This window comes from Oncorhynchus mykiss, chromosome 18 (assembly GCF_057628025.1).
Source record: "Oncorhynchus mykiss isolate SJ-2025 chromosome 18, ASM5762802v1, whole genome shotgun sequence".
Lineage (NCBI taxonomy): Eukaryota > Metazoa > Chordata > Actinopteri > Salmoniformes > Salmonidae > Oncorhynchus > Oncorhynchus mykiss.
Window position 1 is genome coordinate 13181725 of NC_143039.1, and position 24013 is coordinate 13205737.

Below are 24013 nucleotides of genomic sequence, written 5' to 3' on the forward strand. Positions count from 1 at the left end.
CAAACATTTGTAAGTACTTTTAATCCAACAAAATGATGAATACACTTGGTTTCATTGCACAATATCATTTTTATTGAACTGTTATTTAATAAGAAACATTTAAGTATTTTCTACTGCAAAACATCTATTTGTGTGCATTGTAGCAATTACTGGTGGCTAGCCATTTGGCTTGTCCCCATGGTGATGTGTAAAGGTGTAGTGACATGTTTTGAGTAGATAAACATGTCAATTAGAAATTAACATTGTATTTTCTGTATAGATAACCCAAAAAACAAAGGTTGACCAGCACAAAATCATGTAGAATGTTTATTTTTCATTAGCAGATAAATTAAGTTCATTACAGTTATCCAAATGTATTAATTATCAATTACTATAATAATGAATCTAGTTTTAAAAGACAATTTAATAAACAGGGAAGTCATTTCATAGCCTGTGTATCATTAAACAAAAGTCATTATGTAGTAAAAAATAATCCACCCAAAGTAATGGTGAAAACTGATCATCACACCATCTCTATCTGATACATGTGTCTACCAGCTCATTCCCACAGAAAACGGATCATCACACCATCTCTATCGGATACATGTGTCTACTAGCTCATTCCCAACAGAGAACTGATCATCACACCATCTCTATCTGATACATGTGTCTACTAGCTCATTCCCAACAGAGAACTGATCATCACACCATCTCTATCTGATACATGTTGTCTACCAGCTCATTCCCAACAGAGAACTGATCATCACACCATCTCTATCTGATACATGTTGTCTACTAGCTCATTCCCAACAGAGAACTGATCATCACACCATCTCTATCTGATACATGTTGTCTACCAGCTCATTCCCAACAGAGAACTGATCATCACACCATCTCTATCTGATACATGTGTCTACTAGCTCATTCCCAACAGAGAACTGATCATCACACCATCTCTATCTGATACATGTTGTCTACCAGCTCATTCCCAACAGAGAACTGATCATCACACCATCTCTATCTGATACATGTGTCTACTAGCTCATTCCCAACAGAGAACTGCAGAGGGACAACTTGGTGTCAGAGCAAAACCATACCACTCAATTTAGTATGTTATGTTACATTGGCCTATGAATGTAATACGATTTCTAAGATGTATGAATTACAATTCGTACAATATGTTACGAATTTGCGATACGTATGATATTTTACAAATTCCATTTTGTTGTTGCTAACATTAATTAACATGCTAAGTACACTATATATACACACAAAATAGTGGATTTGGCTACTTCAGCCACACCTGTTGCTGACAGGAGTATAAAATCGAGCACACGGCCATGCAATCTCCATAGACAAACATTGGAAGTAGAATGGCCTTACTGATACTGAAGAGCTCAGTGACTTTCAATGTGGCACCGTCATAGGATGCCACTTTTCCAACAAGTCAGTTCGTCATGTTTCTTCCTTGCTAGAGCTGCCCTGTTAAACTGTAAGTGCTGTTATTATGAAAACATCTAGGAGCAAGAATGGCTCAACCACGAAGTGGTAAGCCACACAAGCTCAAAAAACGGGACCACCGAGAGCGGAAGCGCTTAGCACGTAAAAATTGCCTGTCCTATCGAGTTCCAAACTGCTTCTGGAAGCAACAGAAGAACTGTTCATCGGGAGCTTCATGAAATGGGTTTCCATGGCCGAGTAGCCGCACACAAGACTAAGATCACCATGCGCAATGCCAAGCATTGGCTGGAGGGGTGTAAAGCTCGCCGCTATTGGACTCTGAAGCAGTGTAAACGTGTTGTCTGGAGTGATGAATCACTCTTCATCATCTGGCAGTCCCACAGAAAAATCTGTGTTTGGTGAATGCCAGGCAAACGCTACCTGCCCCAATGCATAGTGGCAACTGTAAAGTTTGGTGGAGGAATAATGGTGTGGGGCTGTTTTTCATGGTTCGGGCTAGGCTCCATAGTTCCAGTGAAGGGAAATCTTAACGTGCAATGACATTATAGATGATTCTGTGCTGCCAACTTTGTGGCACCAGTTTGGGGAAGGCCCTTTCCTGTTTCAGCGTGACAATGCCCCCGAGCACAAATAGACGTCCATACAGAAATGGTGTGTCAAAAAACGGTTTGAAAGAACTTGACTGGCCTGCACAGAGCCCTGATCTCAACCCCATCACACCTTTGGGATGAATTGGAATATCGACTGCGAGCCAGGCCTAATCGCCCAACATCAGTGCCCAACCTCACTAATGCGTCTGAATGGAAGCACGTTCCCGTAGCAATGTTACAACTTCTAGTGGAAAGCCTTCCCAGGAGAGTGGGGGCTGTTATAGCAGCAATGTTCAAACATCTAGTGGAAAGCCTTCCCAGAAGAGTGGGGGCTGTTATAGCAGCAAAAGGGGGACCAGGTCCATATTAAGGGCCATGATTTTGGAATGAGATGTTCCACGAGCAGGTGCCCACATACTTTTGTCCATGTAGTGTAGTTGGAAAAGGTGCTTATTAGTTCAAATGCAAAAGTTGTCCATGATGAGATTCGAACATGAAACCTTTGGGTTGCAAGACGTTCATGTTATATGCCTTTGGGTTGCAATACGTTCATGTTATATGCCTTTGGGTTGCAAGACGTTCATGTTATATGCCTTTGGGTTGCAATACGTTCATGTTATATGCCTTTGGGTTGCAAGACGTTCATGTTATATGCCTTTGGGTTGCAATACGTTCATGTTATATGCCTTTGGGTTGCAAGACGTTCATGTTATATGCCTTTGGGTTGCAAGACGTTCATGTTATATGCCTTTGGGTTGCAAGACGTTCATGTTATATGCCTTTGGGTTGCAATACGTTCATGTTATATGCCTTTGGGTTGCAAGACGTTCATGTTATATGCAGACCCATCTATCCACCCTCCTTTTGGTTTGTCCTAAAGGGACATTTCTTCATATTCATCATCTCCAGCACCACCACAACATCAACACATGTGCAAATGGCTCATTAAAAAAAAGGATGGACTTTCCAATGACATGATTCTATAAACGCACTCTTTCCTCTTCACAGTTCCCTCGCAGTGAGAAACAATATGATTACAGTAGTGTTACTCTTTCTTAATGTTATCAAATTCACTGTTACCACTTCTTTTATGAGATGAGGATTAATTGATGGAGTGACTTTAATCTTAGCTGGTCTGAGAGAAGTGATGAGGCTTCTCTCCTTTATGTATACATTGATGTGTTTTTAAGGTAGCCAATCGGGTGAAACTCTTCCCACAGTCAGAGCAGAAATAAGGCTTCTCTCCTGTGTGTCTTCTTTGATGAACTTTTAGCTCAGTTGATGTTGTGAAGCACTTCCCACAGTCAGAGCAGGAGTAAGGCTTCTCTCCTTTATGTATACGTTGGTGTGTTTTTAAGTTGCTCTGATTTGAAAAACTCTTCCCACATTCAGAGCAGTAGTAAGGCTTCTCTCCTGTGTGTATTCGCTGGTGACATATTAAGTGGCCCTGTTGAGAGAAACTCTTCCCACAGTCAGAGCAGCAGTAAGGCTTCTCTCCTGTGTGTGTTCTCCGATGAACTCTTAGCTCAACTGATCTTGTGAAACATTTTCCACAGTCAGAGCAGAAGTAATGCTTCTCTCCTGTATGTATAAGTTGGTGTGACTTTAAGCTGCTCTGCTGAGAGAAAATCGCCCCACAGTCAGAGCAGGAGTAAGGCTTCTCTCCCGTGTGTACACGTTGGTGTTTTTTTAAGCTGCTTGATGAGGTGAAACTGTTCCCACAGTCAGAGCAGGAGTAAGGCTTCTCTCCTGTGTGCATACGTTGGTGTGTTTTTAAGCTGCTCTGTTGAGAGAAACTCTCCCCACAGTCAGAGCAGGAGTAAGGCTTCTCTCCTGTATGTATACGTTGGTGTGTTTTTAAGTTGCTCTGATGCGAGAAACTCTCCCCACAGTCAGAGCAGGAGTAAGGTTTTTCTCCAGTGTGCACTCGTCGATGAACTGTCAGAGCCTGTGATGTTGTGAAACTCTTCCCACAGTCAGTGCAGGAATACAGATTCTCCCCTGTGTGTATTTGTAGGTGTATTTTTAGCTTTGATAGAATTGGGAAAATCTCCTCACAATGTGGGCAGTGGTGAGACCTGTTTGCTCTGTGATCTTCCTGCTGTTGCTCTCTGGATGTAGAGAATGTCTCAACATGGTCTCCTGTGTGAACAACATCAGAAGAACCAGTCAGTCAATTTTTTAAAATTTTAAAACGTTTATTTTTCCATATATATGTGTTGAAATAAAATCAGCTATATGGAGGCTACTGAGCTTGTCCGATTTAAAAATGAAGACACATAAAATACTCAAGAGAGAGCTAGAAATAAATATTGCCTAACCAGAAGTAAAAAAAAATCTGTTCCCGACTCTCCTTCTCCCGCTGGCCTTCTGTTATGCTCCTGACGTTGCCGGTCGGCAACCTTTTCCATTTGGAGTGCGAAGGTATAGTACCATTTCTACTGATTTGCCAGTTGTGATTTTCATGTGTACATTTTCATGGAACGGTTTCATTCATAATAAAGTTTTCATATCTCAAATCAATGTCACGTGGTTAATCAAAATTCTATCAAAATGATACAAATCTAAAAGTAACTTCTATTGTCAATATGTAAAACTAGCTTTCATAAAGCCAACAAATAAAAACATTGCAGCGTGCAGGTAGAAAATATCCTGCTGAAAATAGTTATCCTATCAATCAAATTGGCTGCACATGGTCTGTCTGGAAGACATTTTAAACATTGTATCAACTATTAATTTGGTGTGGCCTGTGCTAGAAAACTTGCAACATTGTATAAAATATTTTGGGCCCTTAGAGTTGCCAGCAAGCTCCAGACAGACAGACAGACACAGCTGTAGGCTATTTGCACAAGGGATAAGAAGTAAGATGTTTCCACCGAATCAAAGCATGACATTTTTTCCCCTTTCATATTGAGTTGTTATCAAAAGGGAGAGAACTGGATTTTTTGTAGAAACAGACTTTGTTTACTTGCTGTTTGAGATTAACATTTTTTATACGAGAAACTCCACAGTGACGGTGAGTTAAGACAAACAGAAATATTATCAGATTCACTCAGACAAATGTCTCGTGTGTCATACAAGTTTTATATACACAGTACCAGTCAAATGTTTGGACACACCTACTTATTCAAGGGTTTTTCTTTATTTTTACTATTTTCTACATTGTAGAATAAAACATCAAAACTATAAAATAACAAATATGGAATCATGTAGTAACCAAAAAAAGTGAATATTATGAGTCACATCATCCTCCACTCACTATCACAAGGGTTAGTAACTACACAGACTCATTTCATATCATCCTCCACTCACTATCACAAGGGTTAGTAACTACACAGACTAATTTCATATCATCCCCAAATTACTATCACAAGGGTTAGTAACTACACAGACTCATTTCATATAATCCTCCACTCACTATCACAAGGGTTAGTAACAACAGACTCATTTCATATCATCCTCCACTCACTATCACAAGGGTTAGTAACTACAGACTCATTTCATATAATCCTCCACTCACTATCACAAGGGTTAGTAACAACAGACTCATTTCATATCATCCTCCACTTACTATTACAAGGGTTAGTAACTACACAGACTAATTTCATATCATCCTCCACTCACTATCACAAGGGTTAGTAACTACACAGACTCATTTCATATCATCATCCACTCACTATCACAAGGGTTAGAAACTACAGGCTCATTTCATAGAACTTGTTCAAGGATCTCTGATGTCAGATTTACAGAATTAAACCTATCAATAACTTATGGAGGTCTAACTTATGAAGATAATTTATAGATAGAACCTGCTCTTACCATCATAAACAGATTTCCTAATCTTCTCCTCCTCTTCTTCATCTTTAATGTTGACATTCAGCTCCAGTGTTTGACTGCAGTCTTCCAGCTTCACTGATGCCATCTCTGGATCCTGCAGTACAAACTGGGCTCCACTGTCACCATTAGGACCCAGTGACTGTAGATTGGGTTTGTCCTCACTGTTGATGTTACCGGCCTCAGACATAATCGGAGTTGGCCTGTAGTAATGAAGAGAAAATGGCCCCCCCAAAAAGTTATTGTCTTGAGAGTTCTGGTGTTTTCTTTATTCTCTAAAAATGATATTAGATCAGGTAGCTAAACATTGAAAACAAAACCATTTATTCATTTCACATTGCACACTTTAAATTACAGCGCTCATAACCTATAGTAGATTTACTAAATTCACATAAATGCATAAATGACTCAAAAACCATTTAGTACAAGGTTGCAGTATGTTTCAGGCAGCACTATGTACTATTTTCCTGAATAACCTTGTCTTCTCTGTATTATTTAACTCCAATTGTATTTCCCGTTCATACGATAGAAACATTTATAGATAAAGATGGAAACAACTGAATGTGTCTGAATATTTTTACACATGTAGAAAACTGATAATCATTACGTTCTGCTTCAAAACAGTAATGCAACCTTGAAATTGTCTCTCACTCATGCACCCGCACTGCCTGAACGGAAGTCCGTTGACACCACAGAGTTACCACCACCTGCAGTGCTGGAGTCCTGAACCAATTAGTGTCATTCGGATACTACAATAGTCCTAGTAAGCAAAAAAACATCTAAAATACTTATTTTTCCAAACGTTCAAGTTAGATTCATTTTAGGTTATGAATGAAAGTTGAAAAGTCATATAAAAGCGTTCCTTATGTCCAGGTGGGAAAGGGCAGTGTGGAGTGCAATAGAGATTGCATCATCTGTGGATCTGTTAGGGCAGTATGCAAATTGTTGTGGGTCTAGGGTTTCTGGTATAATGGTGTTGATGCAAACCATGACTGGCCTTTCAAAGCACTTCATGGCTACAGGCGTGAGTCCTACGGGTTGGTAGTCATTTAGGCAGGTTACCTTAGTGTTCTTGGGCACAGGGACTATGGTGGTCTGCTTGAAACATGTAGGTATTACAGACTCAGTCAGGGACAGGTTGAAAAAGTCAGTGAAGACACTTTCCTGTTGGTCAATGCATGCTCGGAGTATCTGCCTGGCCTTGTGAATGTTGACCTGTTAAAAGGCCTTACTCACATCGGCTATGGAGAGCGTGATCACAGTCGTCTGGAACGGCTGATGCTCTCATGCATGCTTCAGTGTTGCTTGCCTCGAAGTGAGCATAGAAGTAATTTAGCTCGTCTGGTAGGCTCGTGTCACTGGGCAGCTCACGGCTGTGCTTCCTTTTGTAGTCTGTAATAGTGTGCGAGCTCTGCCACATCCTTGTAAGCAGGAATCATGAGGATAGAATTATGGTCAGATTTGCCAAATAGAGGGCGAGGGAGAGCTTTGTACACGTCTCTGTGTGTGGAGTAAAGGTGATCTAGATTAGTTTTATTTGCATCCGTGACATGCTGGTAGAAATGGGGCAAAACAGATTTTAGCTTTCCTGCATTAAAGTTTCCGGCCACTAGGAGTGGATGAGCATTTTCTTGTTTGCTTATGGCCTTATAGAGCTCATTGGTGATAAATAGACAGCAATGAAAAATATAGATGAAAACTCTCTTGGTAAATAGTGTGGTCTAAGGCTTATCATGAGATACTGTACCTCATGCAAGCAAAACCTTTAGAATTCTTTAATATTAGATTTCATGCACCAGCTGTTGTTTACAAATATACACAGACACCACCCCTTGTCTTACAAAAGGCAGATGTTCCATCTTGCCGATGCAGCGCAAACCCTGCCAGCTGTATGCTATCTATGTCATCGTTCAGCCACGACTCGGTGAAACATAAGACATTACAGTTTATTTGTGATCGTAGCTCGTCTATTTTGTCATCCAATGATTGTACGTTGGCTAATAGGACTGAGGGTAGAAGCAGATTACCCACAATGCCAAAAAAACACACAATAGCACAATTGGTTAGGAAACCATAAAACAGCAGCCATCTACTCCGGAGCCATTCTAATCCATTTTAAATTAAGTAACAACATTCTAACCATGTTTAGTGTTGCCTAGTCCAAATTTGAAATGATTCCACTATTTTGTATCAGTTTGCATCAATTTCAATGAGGGACTTTTATGTTGAGGGAGAAACGCAATTGTGGCTAATCGCTATTCTGGCTAGCTTCACATAGCTAGGGACAAGCGGGTACCAGGGCTGCTTCCAGGAGGGGGACGGAGACGTTGGCCACATTCCGATATAAATGTATTATGTAGAATAAACATGCCTCTGATTCTAAGGGATCATCTCAGTTCTATTCAGGGCATTTCTATCTGCAACTTTCCACAACGTTTTTGTACTGAACATCCCCAGGAGAACACGACTGAGTTATGTATGAACCTGGAAAGCCTCACAAATGAACGTGTGTGTGTTGGACACCGCTCCGTGTGCTTGTAAAATATTTTTTTTATCACGTTCATCACTCACTCGGTTTGACACGAGAAATTACACAAAACCTTTCCCAAACGTGATAATATCTTATACGTTGTGTTATCTAATACGTTATGACGCTCTTTCGCTATTAGACAGTTTAAACGTGCTATTACATACCTGTAGTAATAAAGCGAAACGCACAACAACGTTCTGTCGTTTTCTTTACTCCGAAGAATGGTGGCAGGCAACCCGGAACTTCCTGTTTCCCACTACCGTAGTGCAACAGCGACATGTATTGGACTGATGGACTAACTACTGATAAAGCATGTAAAATATAAAGCGAACTTGATTAGCAAGACAAATAAACCTTGGTTCAAGAAAACTAAAGGTGTGTCTGTTTTAATGTCTAAGTTTTTTTTTAAACATTACATGGTCTCTGTGGAAGGCCACAGAGATAATGCCAGTTGAATAATGTTTACATATCTTGCATTACTCATCTCATATGTATATACTGTATTCTATAATATATATTGCATCTTAGCCTATGCCACTCTGACATTGCTTATCCATATATTAATATAGATTCTTATTCCATTCCTTTACTTAGATGTGTGTATTAGGTATTTGTTGTGGAATTGCTAGATATTACTTGCTAGATATTGCTGCACAGTCGGAACTAGAAGCACAAACATTTTGTTACACTCGGAATAACATCTGTTAACCATGTGTATGTGATCAATAACATTTTATGTGGAAGATCAAGAATCTCATCCACCCGAGCCACGGCCTGTTCACCCTGCTACCATGTAGCAAGCAGAGACGGTACAGGTGCATCAAAGCTGGTACCAAGAGAATGAAACTGCTTCTATCTCCAGGCCATAAGACTGTTGAACAGTCATCACTGATTTGATGTAGAGAATATTGGTGACTAGTAAATTGGCTTGTCCCAGTGTGTAGAGGTGTCATGACATGTATTGAGTAGATAAATACAGATACAGTGCCTTGCGAACGTATTCGGCCCCCTTGAACTTTGCAACCTTTTGCCACATTTCAGGCTTCAAACATAAAGATATAAAACTGTATTTTTTTGTGAAGAATCAACAACAAGTGGGACACAATCATGAAGTGGAACGACATTTATTGGATATTTCAAACTTTTTTAACAAATCAAAAACTGAAAAATTGGGCGTGCAAAATTATTCAGCCCCTTTACTTTCAGTGCAGCAAACTCTCTCCAGAAGTTCAGTGAGGATCTCTGAATGATCCAATGTTGACCTAAATGACTAATGATGATAAATACAATCCACCTGTGTGTAATCAAGTCTCCGTATAAATGCACCTGCACTGTGATAGTCTCAGAGGTCCGTTAAAAGCGCAGAGAGCATCATGAAGAACAAGGAACACACCAGGCAGGTCCGAGATACTGCTGTGAAGAAGTTTAAAGCCGGATTTGGATACAAAAAGATTCCCCAAGCTTTAAATATCCCAAGGAGCACTGTGCAAGCGATAATATTGAAATGGAAGGAGTATCAGACCACTGCAAATCTACCAAGACCTGGCCGTCCCTCTAAACTTTCAGCTCATACAAGGAGAAGACTGATCAGAGATGCAGCCAAGAGGCCCATGATCACTCTGGATGAACTGCAGAGATCTACAGCTGAGGTGGGAGACTGTCCATAGGACAACAATCAGTTGTATATTGCACAAATCTGGCCTTTATGGAAGAGTGGCAAGAAGAAAGCCATTTCTTAAAGATATCCATAAAAAGTGTCTTAAAGTTTGCCACAAGCCACCTGGGAGACACACCAAACATGTGGAAGAAGGTGCTCTGGTCAGATGAAACCAAAATTGAACTTTTTGGCAACAATGCAAAATGTTATGTTTGGCGTAAAAGCAACACAGCTGAACACACCATCCCCACTGTCAAACATGGTGGTGGCAGCATCATGGTTTGGGCCTGCTTTTCTTCAGCAGGGACAGGGAAGATGGTTAAAATTTATGGGAAGATGGATGGAGCCAAATACAGGACCATTCTGGAAGAAAACCTGATGGAGTCTGCAAAAGACCTGAGACTGGGACGGAGATTTGTCTTCCAACAAGACAATGATCCAAAACATAAAGCAAAATCTACAATGGAATGGTTCAAAAATAAACATATCCAGGTGTTAGAATGGCCAAGTCAAAGTCCAGACCTGAATCCAATCGAGAATCTGTGGAAAGAACTGAAAACTGCTGTTCACAAATGCTCTCCATCCAACCTCACTGAGCTCGAGCTGTTTTGCAAGGAGGAATGGAAAAAAAATTCAGTCTCTCGATGTGCAAAACTGATAGAGACATACCCCAAGCGACTTACAGCTGTAATCGCAGCAAAAGGTGGCGCTACAAAGTATTAACTTAAGGGGGCTGAATAATTTTGCACGCCCAATTTTTCAGTTTTTGATTTGTTAAAAAAGTTTGAAATATCCAATAAATGTCGTTCCACTTCATGATTGTGTCCCACTTGTTGTTGATTCTTCACAAAAAATACAGTTTTATATCTTTATGTTTGAAGCCTGAAATGTGGCAAAAGGTCGCAAAGTTCAAGGGGGCCGAATACTTTCGCAAGGCACTGTATATTTATTGGAATTCCATGAATTAAACAAAAGCATTATATTTACTGTAAAGTTAACCCCCCATAACTACAATGATTCAGGAGATCAACACAGTTGCAGTACTCTATCAGGTCTCACAGCTGTTTATGATGACAAAACATGTTAGAGAATAGGTCAGATTTAGCTTTGTGACGCTCATTTCAACTTCCTGTCTTGTTCAGCTTCAGAAAAACAGCAAATATGTCACTTGAAACACTGTTTTTTGGTAATTAATTTTCCAAAAGAGAAGAGTTTGACCAGTACAAATGTACAAACTTTATTTTTAATTCGCAGATAAATTGAGCAGGTTTCAGTGAATACTGATCAGTAAAGTAAAGAGAGGATAACATTCTATAACACTCCATTTCCTCTGCACAGTTCTCTCACAGTGAGAAACAATAGGATTACAATAGAGTGTTCTACGATTTCTTGATAATTAAGTGAAGGAATGATTTTAATCTTAGCTAGTCAGAGAACTGATGAGGAATCTCACATTTATGTATATGTTGGTATGTTTTTAAGTGGCCATGTTGAGAGAAACTCTTCCAACGGTCAGAGCAGGAGTAAGGCTTTTTTCCAGTGTTGAATGTTGAACTGTCAGATCCCTTGATATTTTGCAGCTCTTCCCACAGTCAAAGCAGGGATAAAGATTCTACATTGTCTGTATTTTTAGGTGTATTTTTAGCTTTGATAGAATTGGAAAATCTCCTCACAACGTGAGCAGTGGTGAGACCTCTGAGCTCTGTGATCTTCCCTCTGTTGCTCTCTGGATGTAGAGAATGTCTCAACATGGTTTCCTGTGTGAACAACATCAGAAGAACCAGTCAGGTGGTGTGATGAACATTTCAATAAAAACAATGTATAAAGCCCTTTTAACATCTGCAGTTGTCACAAAGTGCTTTACAGATAGCCTAACCTAACGTATAAGGTGTAAAAAAAAAACGCCTCAATGAGGTTGACAGAAACCAGAAGCTTCTAGGTTTCAGGCTTTGGCTTCCTCTCTGCCTTCTTCGTGAAAAAATGGATGCTCCCGGTGTTTGATCGACTCCGCTGAGGGTGCAGGTACCGAGACTAAAACCCCAAAGGGAAAGCAATACAGAAGCAGAGGGACTAGTAAAAACTCCTTAGAAGGAACCTAGGAAAACCCTAGAGAAGAACCAGGCTCCGAGCAGTGGCCGCTCCTCTTCTGGCTGTACTAGGTGACAAATGACTTGATATATAGTGCCTTCGGAAAGTATTCAGACCCCTTGACTTTTTCCTAATATTGTAACGTTACAGCCTTATTCTAAAATAGATGAAATAGTCCCCCCCCCCCCCCTCATCAATCTACACACAATACCCCAGAATGACAAATAAAACAGTTTTTTAGAAATGGCAATTTATATATTTTTTAAAACCGGAAATATGACATTTTCCGACCCTTTACTCAGTACTTTGTTGAAGCACCTTTGGCAGCGATTACAGCATCGAGTTCTCCAGGGTATGACACGACAATCTTGGCACACATGTATTTGGGGAGTTTTTCTCCCATTCTTCTCTGCAGATCCTCTCAAGCTCTGTCAGGTTGAAAGGGGAGCGTTGCTACACAGCTATTTTCAGGTCTCTCCAGAGATATTCGATCGGGTTCAAGTCCGGGCTATGGCTGGGCCACTCAAGGACATTACAAAACTTGTCCCGAAACCACTCCTGCTGTGTCAGAGTGACCATCAGGTTCTGCTCACCTACCTGACCAAGGCCCTTCTCCCCTGCTTCCTCAGTTTGCCCGGGCTGCCAGCTCAAGCAAGCATCTTGGTGGTTCCAAACTTCTTCCATTTAAGAATGCTGAAGGCCACTGTGTTCTTGGGGACCTTCAATGCAGCAAACATTTTTGGTACCCTTCCCCAGATCTGTGCCTCCACACAATCCTGTCTCTGAGCTCTACGGACAATTCCTTTGACCTCATGGCTTGGTTTTTGCTCTGACATGCACTGTCAACTGCGGGACCTTATATAGACAGGTGTCTGCCTTTCCAAATCATATCCAATCAATTGAATTTACCACAGGTGGACTCCAATCAAGTTGTAGAAACATCTCAAAGATGATCAATAGAAACAGGATGCACCAGAGCTCAATTTCGAGTCTCATAGCAAAGGGTCTGAATATTTATGTAAATAAGGTATTGATGTTTAATTTTTTTTTTTAAATATCTAAAAACCTGTTTTCGCTCTGGCATTATGGGGTATCGTGTGTAGATTGTAGAGTGGAAATCTGTGGTAGAGAAGAATGTATGACAATTGAGACACTATGTTACCCTATTGAAAGATTAGCGGAATCTGTGTGGGTAGCTGGACAGGTAGGATGACTGACAGTGAAGGTGAACAGGTGGTCACGTGTCAGGTGACAGAGGAATGGATGAGACTGAGGCAGGAATTTGTGGATTCATGGAAGCACAGAACTTCTGGATCAGACAGAGTTAAGGAAGAGAAAGCAGTGAGCTCAGGCGATGGCAATATCCTCCTTTTATGGAGTTGAGACATTTCCACCTGACCTAATTAAAGCGCCCCTGGCACAGCTGAGTAAGTGGCAATTAATTAAATGATTATTCCACCAACTCCATGGGCCTTTTCTACAGCCACCCTGGAAATTTGTTAAATTCCACACTCCTCAAAAAAGGCTCATTGCTCCCCGTCCTCTGTCATCTCAGGGAGAGGAATTAGTCGGGCAACTGGCCGGATATATGTCCGGTTCTTCACCTGGATCTCCACTGATCTAACGCGACCATCGGTCCCAGGCATGGTCTTAGTGATACGGCCCACCGGCCAGGAGGCTCGAGGCAGCTGAGGGTCCACCAGCTAAGATCTGGCTGTGTCGCCACCGGCGTCTGCCAACGAGGTTCGTATCAGCATACATGGCTTGAGGAAGTGATGCATCTCTGCGTCCCATCAAGGGCATATTCGGTGTAACCGGATCGGGGTCAGCGATGTCTGCAGAGAGATATCCCAAGGGTTTGGAGTTCAGTATCCCTTCCACCTCTATCAGGACGTACTAGGGGACAGTTTGGTCCCCTAGTACGACTCGTATGGCCGTCTTTTTCAGATTTGATCTCTTGCTCCCATGTTCCTCCAAAATGAGGAGCTCCTGGAGGGTTAAATTTGAATGAGATTTGTTGGTCCATCAGCTGATCCTGGAGGCTGGGTTCCATGGCTTGGAAGGCTTCCTCCAACCTGGCTTATTTTGCCTTGAAGTTCGTACCTCTGTCAGCCAGGATCTCGTAGGGTTTCCCCCGTCGGGAGATAAACCGCCGTAGGGCCATGAGGAAGGCTTCAGTATCCAAACTCTCCAGTAGGTCCAGGTGGACACATCTAGTTGTCAAACACTTGAATAGAATGCCCCAGCGCTTTTCCACACTGCGTCCTAGCGTGATCATCAAGGAGCCAAAGCAGTCTACTCCTGTTGACCAGAAGGGTGGTTTAAGGAGGCGCAAGCGAGCAGGGGGTAAATCTGCCATTTTGGGCATCGTGGCTCCGGCCCGCCATCTCTGACATTCTACGCAGGTGTATTGGTGCTTACGAATGACTCCTCGTCCTCCAATTATCCAGTACTTCCACAATCATCTCCCCATTGACCCTCTCTGGCCCTGGGTGGAGAAGCCTAACTCTTAATGAGGAGCCTGGTAAGAGGGTGTCTGGAGTCAAGGATAATTGGGTGGATAGCATCGGGGTCCAAAACTTCTGCTTGGCGCAGCCTCCCCCCGACTCTGATCACTCCAAGGATTTGATCATATTCTGGGGGCGAGAGAGAGAAGACGGCTCTCCTTAGCAACTTCCCTACCGGCTTTCAGAGCTTTTTTCAGAGCTAACTTGTGCATGCTGGAGGAGTAGTGTCTCTGCCGCGAGGGAGGTGGGTATAGAAGCCACGCCATCTGAGGTCTGGTTTGTGGCGGCGATCAGATCCGGCAGTGTTTGGGATTGTGCTAGGTCAGGGAGAGCTGTTGTTGGTTCCGTAGAGATGCTGTAGCATTGGGCGGACTTCCTTAACTCATGAGCTTCAGTTGGTTGCGGAGGGGCCGTACACCTGGGGGCTGTCGGTCACTCGTTCTCTGGTTGGGACAAGAATGGTGGTCCCAAGCTCCAGCGATGGGGTTGAGCCAGTTCCTTAAGGGTTTTACCGCGAGTAACGTCATCAGCAGGATTGTTTATGCTATCAACATACCTCCAGTCCTGGACTTCTGTTAGGTCTTGGATTTCCGCAATGCGAGGTCCCGATGAACTCCTTATACCTGCAGGACTCCGACTTGAGCCAGGTCAATACAGTGGTTGAATCACTCCAGTAGATGACCCTTTGGATTGGCAAGGTGAGCTCGGCTCGCAAGGTAGAGGTCAACTGGGCTCCGGAAAGGGCAGCACTGAGTTCCAGCCTAGGCATTGACAACTGCTTTTGGGGGCGACCCTGGACCTGGCCATGACAAAGGAGACATGGGTGTGGCCTGCCTTATCCTCCAACCATGCGGCCAGGTCTCTGAGAGCATAGGTGCTTCTCGAGCACTATCTCAGGATGCCCTTGTTCAAACAATGTTCAGTGAAACTGTCTCTGAGGTACACTGGAAGTTTGATAAGAAGCCTGTCCATGTGGGAGCCACATTTCAGCGATGAAGTAGTTATCATCATCATGCTTTCCATGGTTTAGGCCTATAGCTACCTAGGCCTTGCTAACTAGTTATTGTGTTATCCAGCTAGCTATAAAATTGCATGCTAACACGAAAGATTTGTATAACTAACCCAAGATAGACTACACACTGTTGATTCCAATGGGGGACTTTTATTATGAAGGCGACCCATAAATTATACTGTTGGATAATCGTTATTGTGGCTAGCTTCACACAAAAGTGAGCCCAGCTAGCTAGCGAGTAGCGACCATAACATAGCTATTTGCCAGCTTTATGTTAGGTAATTTAGCTACAGTGGCTAGTAAAGGTTAGAAAACTATCTAGCGTGCTAGCTAATCCAAACAAAACTCAACATACTACATGGTAAATATATTCCGTACAATGTGCTATGGTAACTTGTTAGCTAGCTAGCCTAGTTGGTAAAGCCTAACATTAACGCCAGCTAACGTTAGCATGCTACAGTTATGGCTATTCCGTTAGCTAGCTAGCCTTCCATTAGCTAGCTAGCCTTCCGTTGGCTAGGTAGCTGCCAAATGCTAGCTAGCTAGTTATCTAACGTCCTATGCTAAATCGTCCAGCACTAGTCATGTATTCCCAAAAGGAAACGAAACAAATTGCATGGAAAACGTACCTTTCTCTCTTCTGTCTTGACGTTTTTATCTGGTCTATAACACACTTTTCCCCCCGCGGCAATCTATCATGTCCAGATTTTGCACACTGACCTTCTCGACTCCTGTTCTAAAGACAATCATGTACTTTTTACTCAATACATTTTCCATGACACCCAAAAGTACTCATTACAGTTGGAATGCTTAGCAGGACAGGAAAATGGTCCAATTCACACAGTTACCAAGAGAACAACCCTGGTCAGAGGAGGTAGGGATGTAAATTATGTCTGAATGTTGGAGTGTGCCCATTGGCCATCCATAATATATTTTTCAAATTGTGCCATCTGGTTTGCTTAATATAAGGAATCTGAAATTATTAATGCATTGACTTTTGCAACTTAAGTATATTTAAAACCAAATACTTTTAGACTTTTACTCAAGGAGCATTTTACTGGGTGACTTTCTATTAAGGTATCTTTACTTTTACTCAAGTATGACAGCTGGGTACTTTTTCCACCACTGGCTATTGGTTCACTGTAATTACAAGTAAGTACCCCTCAAGATAGACTTCATTATCACCGGCCAAATCCTGTGTAACACCTAGTAATTACATTGTACTTGTGCAGATATTAAATATACTCTGTGTTGTACTAGTGTATTTGTTCTCCCACTTGGATGTCACTTCCATGGGCTTTAAATTGAGGGCCAGGTTGTCAGGGTGGGTAATGTACAGGTACACATGAATTACTCCTAAAGATACACTTCATTTTAACTAGCTACATCCTGTGTAAGAACTTGACATTACATTGCCTAAATACAAACATTACATGTGCTTTGAACATTTCTTATTCCTCATCTGGAATGACACTTGTATTATATTTGTTTTCGTAAACTCTACCAAGTTAACCCAGATCGTACACTTTATTTTGGAGGCTAGTGCTAGCAACAGCGTTGACTGTAGATATATTTTGAACAGTGCACATTAATGTTTAAGTAAATAAATTTTTTATTTTACCAGGGAAGTTGACAGAACACGTTCTCATTTACAGCAACAACCTGGGGAATAGTTACAGGGGAGAGGAGGGGGGGGATGAATGAGCCTGGAAGCTGGGGATGATTAGAGGGCCATGATGGTCAGAATGAGAATTTAGCCAGGACTCCAGGGTTAACACCCCTACTCTTACGATAAGTAAGAGAAAGGTAACACAATCTTCCTCTCTGGTTCCATTCCCCAATAGTAACTGGGTCATTATTGGATTGTGGTGGTAATGTTTTCCCTGGACTTTGGTACCATATAAAACACTTCAAAATGACAATACTTTTTTTTTCATTTTATTTAACTGTTATTTAATAAGAAACATATGTAAGTCCTTTATACTGCAAAATATATATTTGTGTGCATTGTAGCAATTACTGGTGGCTAGCAAATTGGCTTGTCCCCATGGTGATGTGTAAAGATGTAGTGACATGTTTTGAGTAGATAGACATGTAAATTACTTTGAATGCCATGAATTAAACAAAAACATAGTATTTTCTGTATAGATTACCCAGAAAACAAAGGTTGACCAGCACAAATTCATGTAGAATGTTTATTTTTTCATTAGCAGATCAATTAAGTTCATTACAGTTATCCAATTGCATTAATGATCAATGACTAAAATAATGAATCTAGTTTTAAAAGACAATTTAATAAACACACGTCGTCGTTTCATAGCCTGTGTATCATTAAACAAAAGTTGTTGTGTAGTAAAAAAAGAACTGACACCATCTCTATCTGATACATGTGTCTACTAGCTCATTCCCACAGAGAACTGCAGAGGGACAACTTGGTGTCAGAGCAAAACGTACTATATGTAAAAAAATAAAAAATAACATTGCACACTATTTAGTATTTTACGGTATGTTATGTTACATTGGCCTATAACTGTAATACGATTTGTAGGATGTTACGAATTAGATTTTGTACAATATGTTACGAATTTGCTATACGTATGATATTTTACGTATTCCAATTAGTTGTTGCTAACATTAACATGGTAAGTAGTTGCATGCTAGGCTAACATGTTAAGCAGACTATATATACAAAAGTATGAGAACACCCCTTCAAAATAGTGGATTTGTCTATTTCAGCCACACCCTTTGCTGACAGGAGTATAAAATCGAGCACACAGCCATGCATTGGCAGTAGAATGGCCTTAATGAAGAGCTTCGTGACTTTCAATGTGGCACCGTCAGTTCATAACATTTCTGCCCTGCTTGAGCTGCCCTGTTCAACTGTAAGTGCTGTCATTGTGAAATGGAAATGTCTAGGAGCAACGGCTCAGCCGTGAAGTGGTAAGCCACACAAGCTCAAAACACAGGACCGCCGAGTGCTGAAGCATGTAAAAATGGTCTGTCCTCGGTTGCATCACTCACTATCAAGTTCCAAACTGCTGCTGGAAGCAACGTCAACAAGAACTGTTCGTTGGGAGCTTCATAAAATGGGTTTCCTTGGCCGAGCAGCAGCACACATGCCTGAGATCACCATGTGCAATGCCAAGCGTTGTCTGGAGTGGTGTAAAGCTCACCGTCATTGGACTGATGCAGTAGAAACATGTTCTCTGGAGAGATGAATCACGCTTCATCATCTAGCAGTCTGACGGATGAATCTGGGTTTGGTGGATGCCAGGAGAACGCTACCTGCCCCAATGCATAGTGCCAACTGTAAAGTTTGGTGGAGGACAACTAATGGTCTAAAACTAATGGTTTTTCATGGTTCGGACTAGTCCCCTTAGTTCCAGTGAAGGGAAATCTTAATGCTACAGCATACAATGACATTATAGATGATTCTGTGCTGCCAACTTTGCAGCAACAGTTTGGGGAAGGCCCTTTCCTGTTTCAGCGTGACAATGCCCCCGAGCACAAATAGACGTCCATACACAAATGGTTTGTCGAGATCAGTGTGGAATAACTTGACTGGCCTGTACAGAGCCCTGATCTTAACCCCATCGAACACCTTTGGGATGAATTGAAACGTTGACTGCGAGCCAGACCTAATCGCCCAACATCATTGCCCGAACTCACTAATGCTCTTGTGGCTAAATGGAAAAAGTCCCCACAGCAATGTTCCAACATATAGTGTAAAGCCTTCCCAGAAGAGTGGAGGCCGTTATTGCAGCAAAAGGGGGACCAAGTCCATATTAATTACCATGATTTTGAAATTAGATGCTTGACGAGCAGGTGCCCACATACACTACCGTTCAAAAGTTTGGGGCCAATAAGAAATGTCCTTGTTTTTTTAAAGAAAAGCCATTTTTTTGTCCATTAAAATAACATCAAATTGATCAGAAATACAGTGCAGTCTCAAATTCAACAGTGAAGAGGCGACTCCGGGATGCTGGCCATCTAGGCAGAGTTCCTCGGTCCAGTGTCTGTGTTCTTTTGCCCATCTTAATCTTTTCTTTTTATTGGCCAGTCTGAGACTGCCTAGAAGGCCAGCATCCCGGAGTCGCCTCGTCACTGTTGATGTTGAGACTGGTGTTTTGCGCGTACTATTTAATGAAGCTACCAGTTGAGGACTTTCTCAAACTAGACATTAATGTACATCTTGCTCAGTTGTGCACCGGGGCCTCCCACTCCTCTTGATATTCTGGTTAGGGCCAGATTGCTCTGATCTGTGAAGGGAGTAGTACACAACATTGTACGAGATTTTCCATTTCTTGGCAATTTCTCCCATGGAATTGCCTTCATTTCTCAGAACAAAAATAGACTGATGAGTTTCAAAAGAAAGTTATTTGTTTCTAGACATTTTGAGCCTGTAATCGAACCCACAAATGCTGATGCTCCCGATACTCAACTAGTCTAGTTTTATTGCTTCTTTAATCAGCACAACTGTTTTCAGCTGTGCTAACATAATTGCAAAAGGGTTTTCTATTGTTCAATTAGCCTTTTTAAATGATAAACTTGGATTAGCTAACAACGTGCCATTGGATCACAGGAGTGATGGCTGTTGATGATGGGCCTCTGTACACCTATGTAGATTTTCCATTTAAAAAATCAGCTGTTTCCAGCTACAATAGTAATTTACAACATGAACAATGTCTACACTGTATTTCTGATCAATTTGATGTTATTTTAAATGGACAAAAAAAATAGATGTTCTTTCAAAAACAAGGACATTTCTAAGTGACCCCAAACTTTTGAATGGTAGTGTACTTTTGGTCATGTAGTGTAGTTGCAAAGTTGCTTATTAGATAAAATGCTAAAGTTGTCCGTGATGAGATTTGACACTCAACCGTTGGGTTGCTAGACTTTCATGTTATATGCTGACTCATCCATCCACCCGACCAACCACCATCCTATTGTTTTTTCCTTAAAGGGACATTTTAAAATGTTTCAACTTCATATTCATCATCCCCAGCACCACCCCAACATTAACACATGTGAAAATGGCGCAATTCTATGTTTTGAAGTAAAAAAAAGATGGAGGAAGATGATTTCCAATGTCATCATTCTATAACGCTCCCTTTCCTCTGCACAGTTCTCTCACAGTGAGAAACGTGTTCTAAGCTTTCTTCATTTGATCCAATTCACTCCTACCACTTATTTTATGAGATGATAATTCATTGATAGAGTGACTTTAATCTTAGTTGGTCTGAGAGAACTGATGAGGCTTTTCTCCTTTATGTATACATTGATGTGTTTTTAAGGTAGCCAATCGGGAAAAACTCTTCCCACAGTCAGAGCAGTAGTAAGGCTTCTCTCCTGTGTGTGTTCTCTGATGAGATTTTAGCTCAGTTGATGTTGTGAAGCATTTTCCACAGTCAGAACAGGAATAAGGCTTCTCTCCTTTATGTATACGTTGGTGTATTTTTAAGTTGCCCTGTTGGGAGAAACTCTTCCCACAGTCAGAGCAGGAGTAAGGCTTATCTCCTGTATGTATTCGCTGGTGACATTTTAATATATCCAATCGGGTGAAACTCTTCCCACAGTCAGAGCAGGAGTAAGGCTTCTCTCCTGTGTGTATTCGCTGGTGACATTTTAAGTGGACCTGTTGAGAGAAACTCTTCCCACAGTCCGAGCAGCAGTAAGGCTTCTCTCCTGTGTGTGTTCTCTGATGAACTCTTAACTCAGCTGATGTTGTGAAGAATTTTCCGCAGTCAGAGCAGAAGTAATGCTTCTCTCCTGTATGTATATGTTGGTGGGTTTGTAAGTGGCTCTGTTGAGAGAAACTCGCCCCACAGTCAGAGCAGAAGTAAGGCTTCTCCCCGGTGTGTATTTTTAGGTGTGTTTTTAAGTTGCTTGATACGGAGAAACTCTTTCCACAGTCAGAGCATGAGTAAGGCTTCTCTCCTGTGTGTATACGTTGGTGTGTTTTTAAGCTGCTCTGTTGAGAGAAACTCTCCCCACAGTCAGAGCAGGAGTAAGGTTTTTCTCCTGTGTGGACTCGCAGATGAACTGTCAGAGCCTGTGATGTTGTGAAACTTTTCCCACAGTCAGTACAGGAATACAGATTCTCTCCTGTGTGTATTTTTAGGTGTATTTCTAGTTTTGATAGAATTGGGAAAATCTCCTCACAATGTGGGCAGTGGTGAGACCTCTTAGCTCTGTGATCTTCCTGCTGTTGCTCTCCGGATGTAGAGAATATCTCAACATGGTCTCCTGTGTGAACAACATCAGAAGAACCTGTCAGTTGGGGTGATATACATATGACTTCATATCAGTAGGCTGTACAATACAGGGAATAAAGCTATTAGGGCTGTCCCGACAAAAAAAAAAAGTTATTCCCGTTCGACCGAGAGTCTTGTTTTCTTTCAACCAAATGTTTTAATTTTAAAAACGTGTATTTTTCCATATATATGTGCTGAAATAAAATCAACTATATGGAGGCTACTGAGCTTGTCTGATGCTTTAAGCACTGCGACTTAAAAATGAAGACACACAAAATACTCACGAGGGAGCCAGAGATCAATATAGCGTAACCAGAATAAAATAAATCTGTTCTCGACTCTCCTCCTCCCGCTGCTGCGTTATGATTTTCATATCATTTATAATAAAGTCTTTATATCTCAAATCAATGTCATGTGGTTAATCAAAATTATATCTAAATTAAAATGAATCTAAAAGTAACTTCTATTGCCAATATGTAAAAATAGCCCACATAAAGCCAACAAATAAAAACATTGCAACCTGCAGGTAGAACATACCCTGATGAAAATAGATATCCTATGAATCAAATTGGCTGCACATGGCCTGTCAGCAACAAACTTGAAACATTGTATCAACTAATCATTTGGTCTGGCCTGTGCTAGAAAACTTGCAACATTGTATAAAATATTCTGGGCCCTTACGATTTTCCCGTGCCAGCGAGCTCCAGACAGACAGAGCTATAGGCTATTTTGCGCAAGGGATAAGAAGTAATCTGGTAGGCCTATTTTATGACATTTTCACTGGATCAGAGCATGACATTTTTTCCCCTTTCATGCTGAGTGGTTATCAAAAGGGAGAGAGATCGTAAGACTTTTTAATTAGTCTACATTGAGGAATTATTGCCATTCTCAATGGATATAGAAACAGACTTTGTTTACTTGCTGTTTGAGCTGAACATTTTTTATTTGAGAAACTCCACAGTGACGGTGAGTTAAGACAATCAGTAATAGTATCAGATCCCCAAATGGGCACATTTATAGGCCTACATTTACACAGAGGCCAGCTAGCCTATAGGCCTACTTCAATGTGTAATCAGGCCAGGTAGCCTATAGGCCTACTTCAATGTGTAATCAGGCCAGGTAGCCTATAGGCCTACTTCAATGTGTAATCAGGCCAGGTAGCCTATAGGCCTACTTCAATGTGTAATCAGGCCAGGTAGCCTATAGGCCTACTTCTATGTGTAATCAGGCCAGGTAGCCTATAGGCCTACTTCTATGTGTAATCAGGCCAGCTAGCCTATAGGCATACTTCTATGTCTAATCAGGCCAGCTAGCCTATAGGTCTACTTCTATGTGTAATCAGGCCAGGTAGCCTATAGGCCTACTTCTATGTGTAATCAGGCCAGGTAGCCTATAGGCCTACTTCTATGTGTAATCAGGCCATGTAGCCTATAGGCCTACTTCTATGTGTAATCAGGCCAGCTAGCCTATAGGCCTACTTCTATGTGTAATCAGGCCAGGTAGCCTATAGGCATACTTCTATGTGTAATCAGGCCAGGTAGCCTATAGGCATACTTCTATGTGTAATCAGGCAGGCTAGCCTATATCTCTACTTCTATGTGTAATCAGGCAGGCTAGCCTATATCTCTACTTCTATGTGTAATCAGGCCAGCTAGCCTATAGGCGTAATGAGGTGTGTGTCCTTACTCAACATTGACAGGAGCACTCTTAACAAAAGACAAATAATGAATAGAAAACTCGTAAATGGAAGGAAATACACCAAAACTTTTCTCACAAGTGTAGCCTAGGTTGTATATGCTCTACAAACAATGTGTCCACTCCTACAATGACAATGGTAAGACTGTAATAATAATATATTGAATGCATATACTGGTGATAGTGGTGTGCCATCCCCTCCGCAATGGACGAGTCCACCCAGACAGACAATGGATTAGTCCACTCAGACAGGCAATGGACTAGTCCACCCAGACAGGCAATGGACTAGTCCACCCAGACAGGCAATGGACTAGTCCACCCAGACAGGCAATGGACTAGTCCACCCAGACAGGCAATGGACTAGTCCACCCAGACAGGCAAATGGATTAGTCCACCCAGACAGGCA

At 41.5% G+C, this 24013-nt stretch overlaps 2 protein-coding genes across 6 annotated transcripts in view; both read right to left on the minus strand.

Annotated features, from left to right (window-relative positions):
* Positions 1 to 49: 49 nt before the first annotated feature.
* Positions 50 to 16526, minus strand: LOC110519534 (uncharacterized). 2 transcript variants are annotated; one of them, XM_036981901.2, is made up of 3 exons: positions 8559 to 8645; positions 5850 to 6067; positions 50 to 4172 (listed from the first exon to the last, which is right to left on the minus strand). In XM_036981901.2, exons 2-3 carry the CDS (start codon positions 6052 to 6054, stop codon positions 3157 to 3159), a joined length of 1221 nt encoding a protein of 406 aa, XP_036837796.2. In that variant the 5' UTR covers positions 6055 to 6067; positions 8559 to 8645; the 3' UTR covers positions 50 to 3156. The 2 variants fall into 2 exon arrangements, with proteins under 2 accessions (XP_036837796.2, XP_036837797.2); XM_036981902.2 differs by lacking the exon at positions 8559 to 8645 and adding an exon at positions 16288 to 16526 and having other exon boundaries at positions 294 to 4172.
* A 1313-nt stretch (positions 16527 to 17839) lies between these two features.
* LOC110515909 (uncharacterized) overlaps positions 17840 to 24013 on the minus strand; it is a 113752-nt gene continuing 107578 nt past the window's right edge. For 3 of the 4 annotated variants that reach the window (XM_090207090.1, XM_090207089.1, XM_036951215.2), the window contains one exon: positions 17840 to 21904. In XM_090207090.1, the coding sequence (XP_090063216.1) occupies positions 20889 to 21904 (1016 nt within the window). In that variant the 3' untranslated portion in view covers positions 17840 to 20888. The remainder of the gene's footprint in view (positions 21905 to 24013) is intronic. The other variant, XM_090207094.1, reaches the window with a different exon arrangement.

Bases quoted from the DNA above. Each gene is read 5' to 3' on its own strand.
- LOC110519534 (XM_036981901.2), bottom strand. From the start codon at position 6,054: ATGTCTGAGGCCGGTAACATCAACAGTGAGGACAAACCCAATCTACAG. The intron at 4,173-5,849 runs GTAAGAGCAGGT...TTGTTCACACAG, and splicing joins TAGGAAATCTGTTTATGATG to GAGACCATGTTGAGACATTC.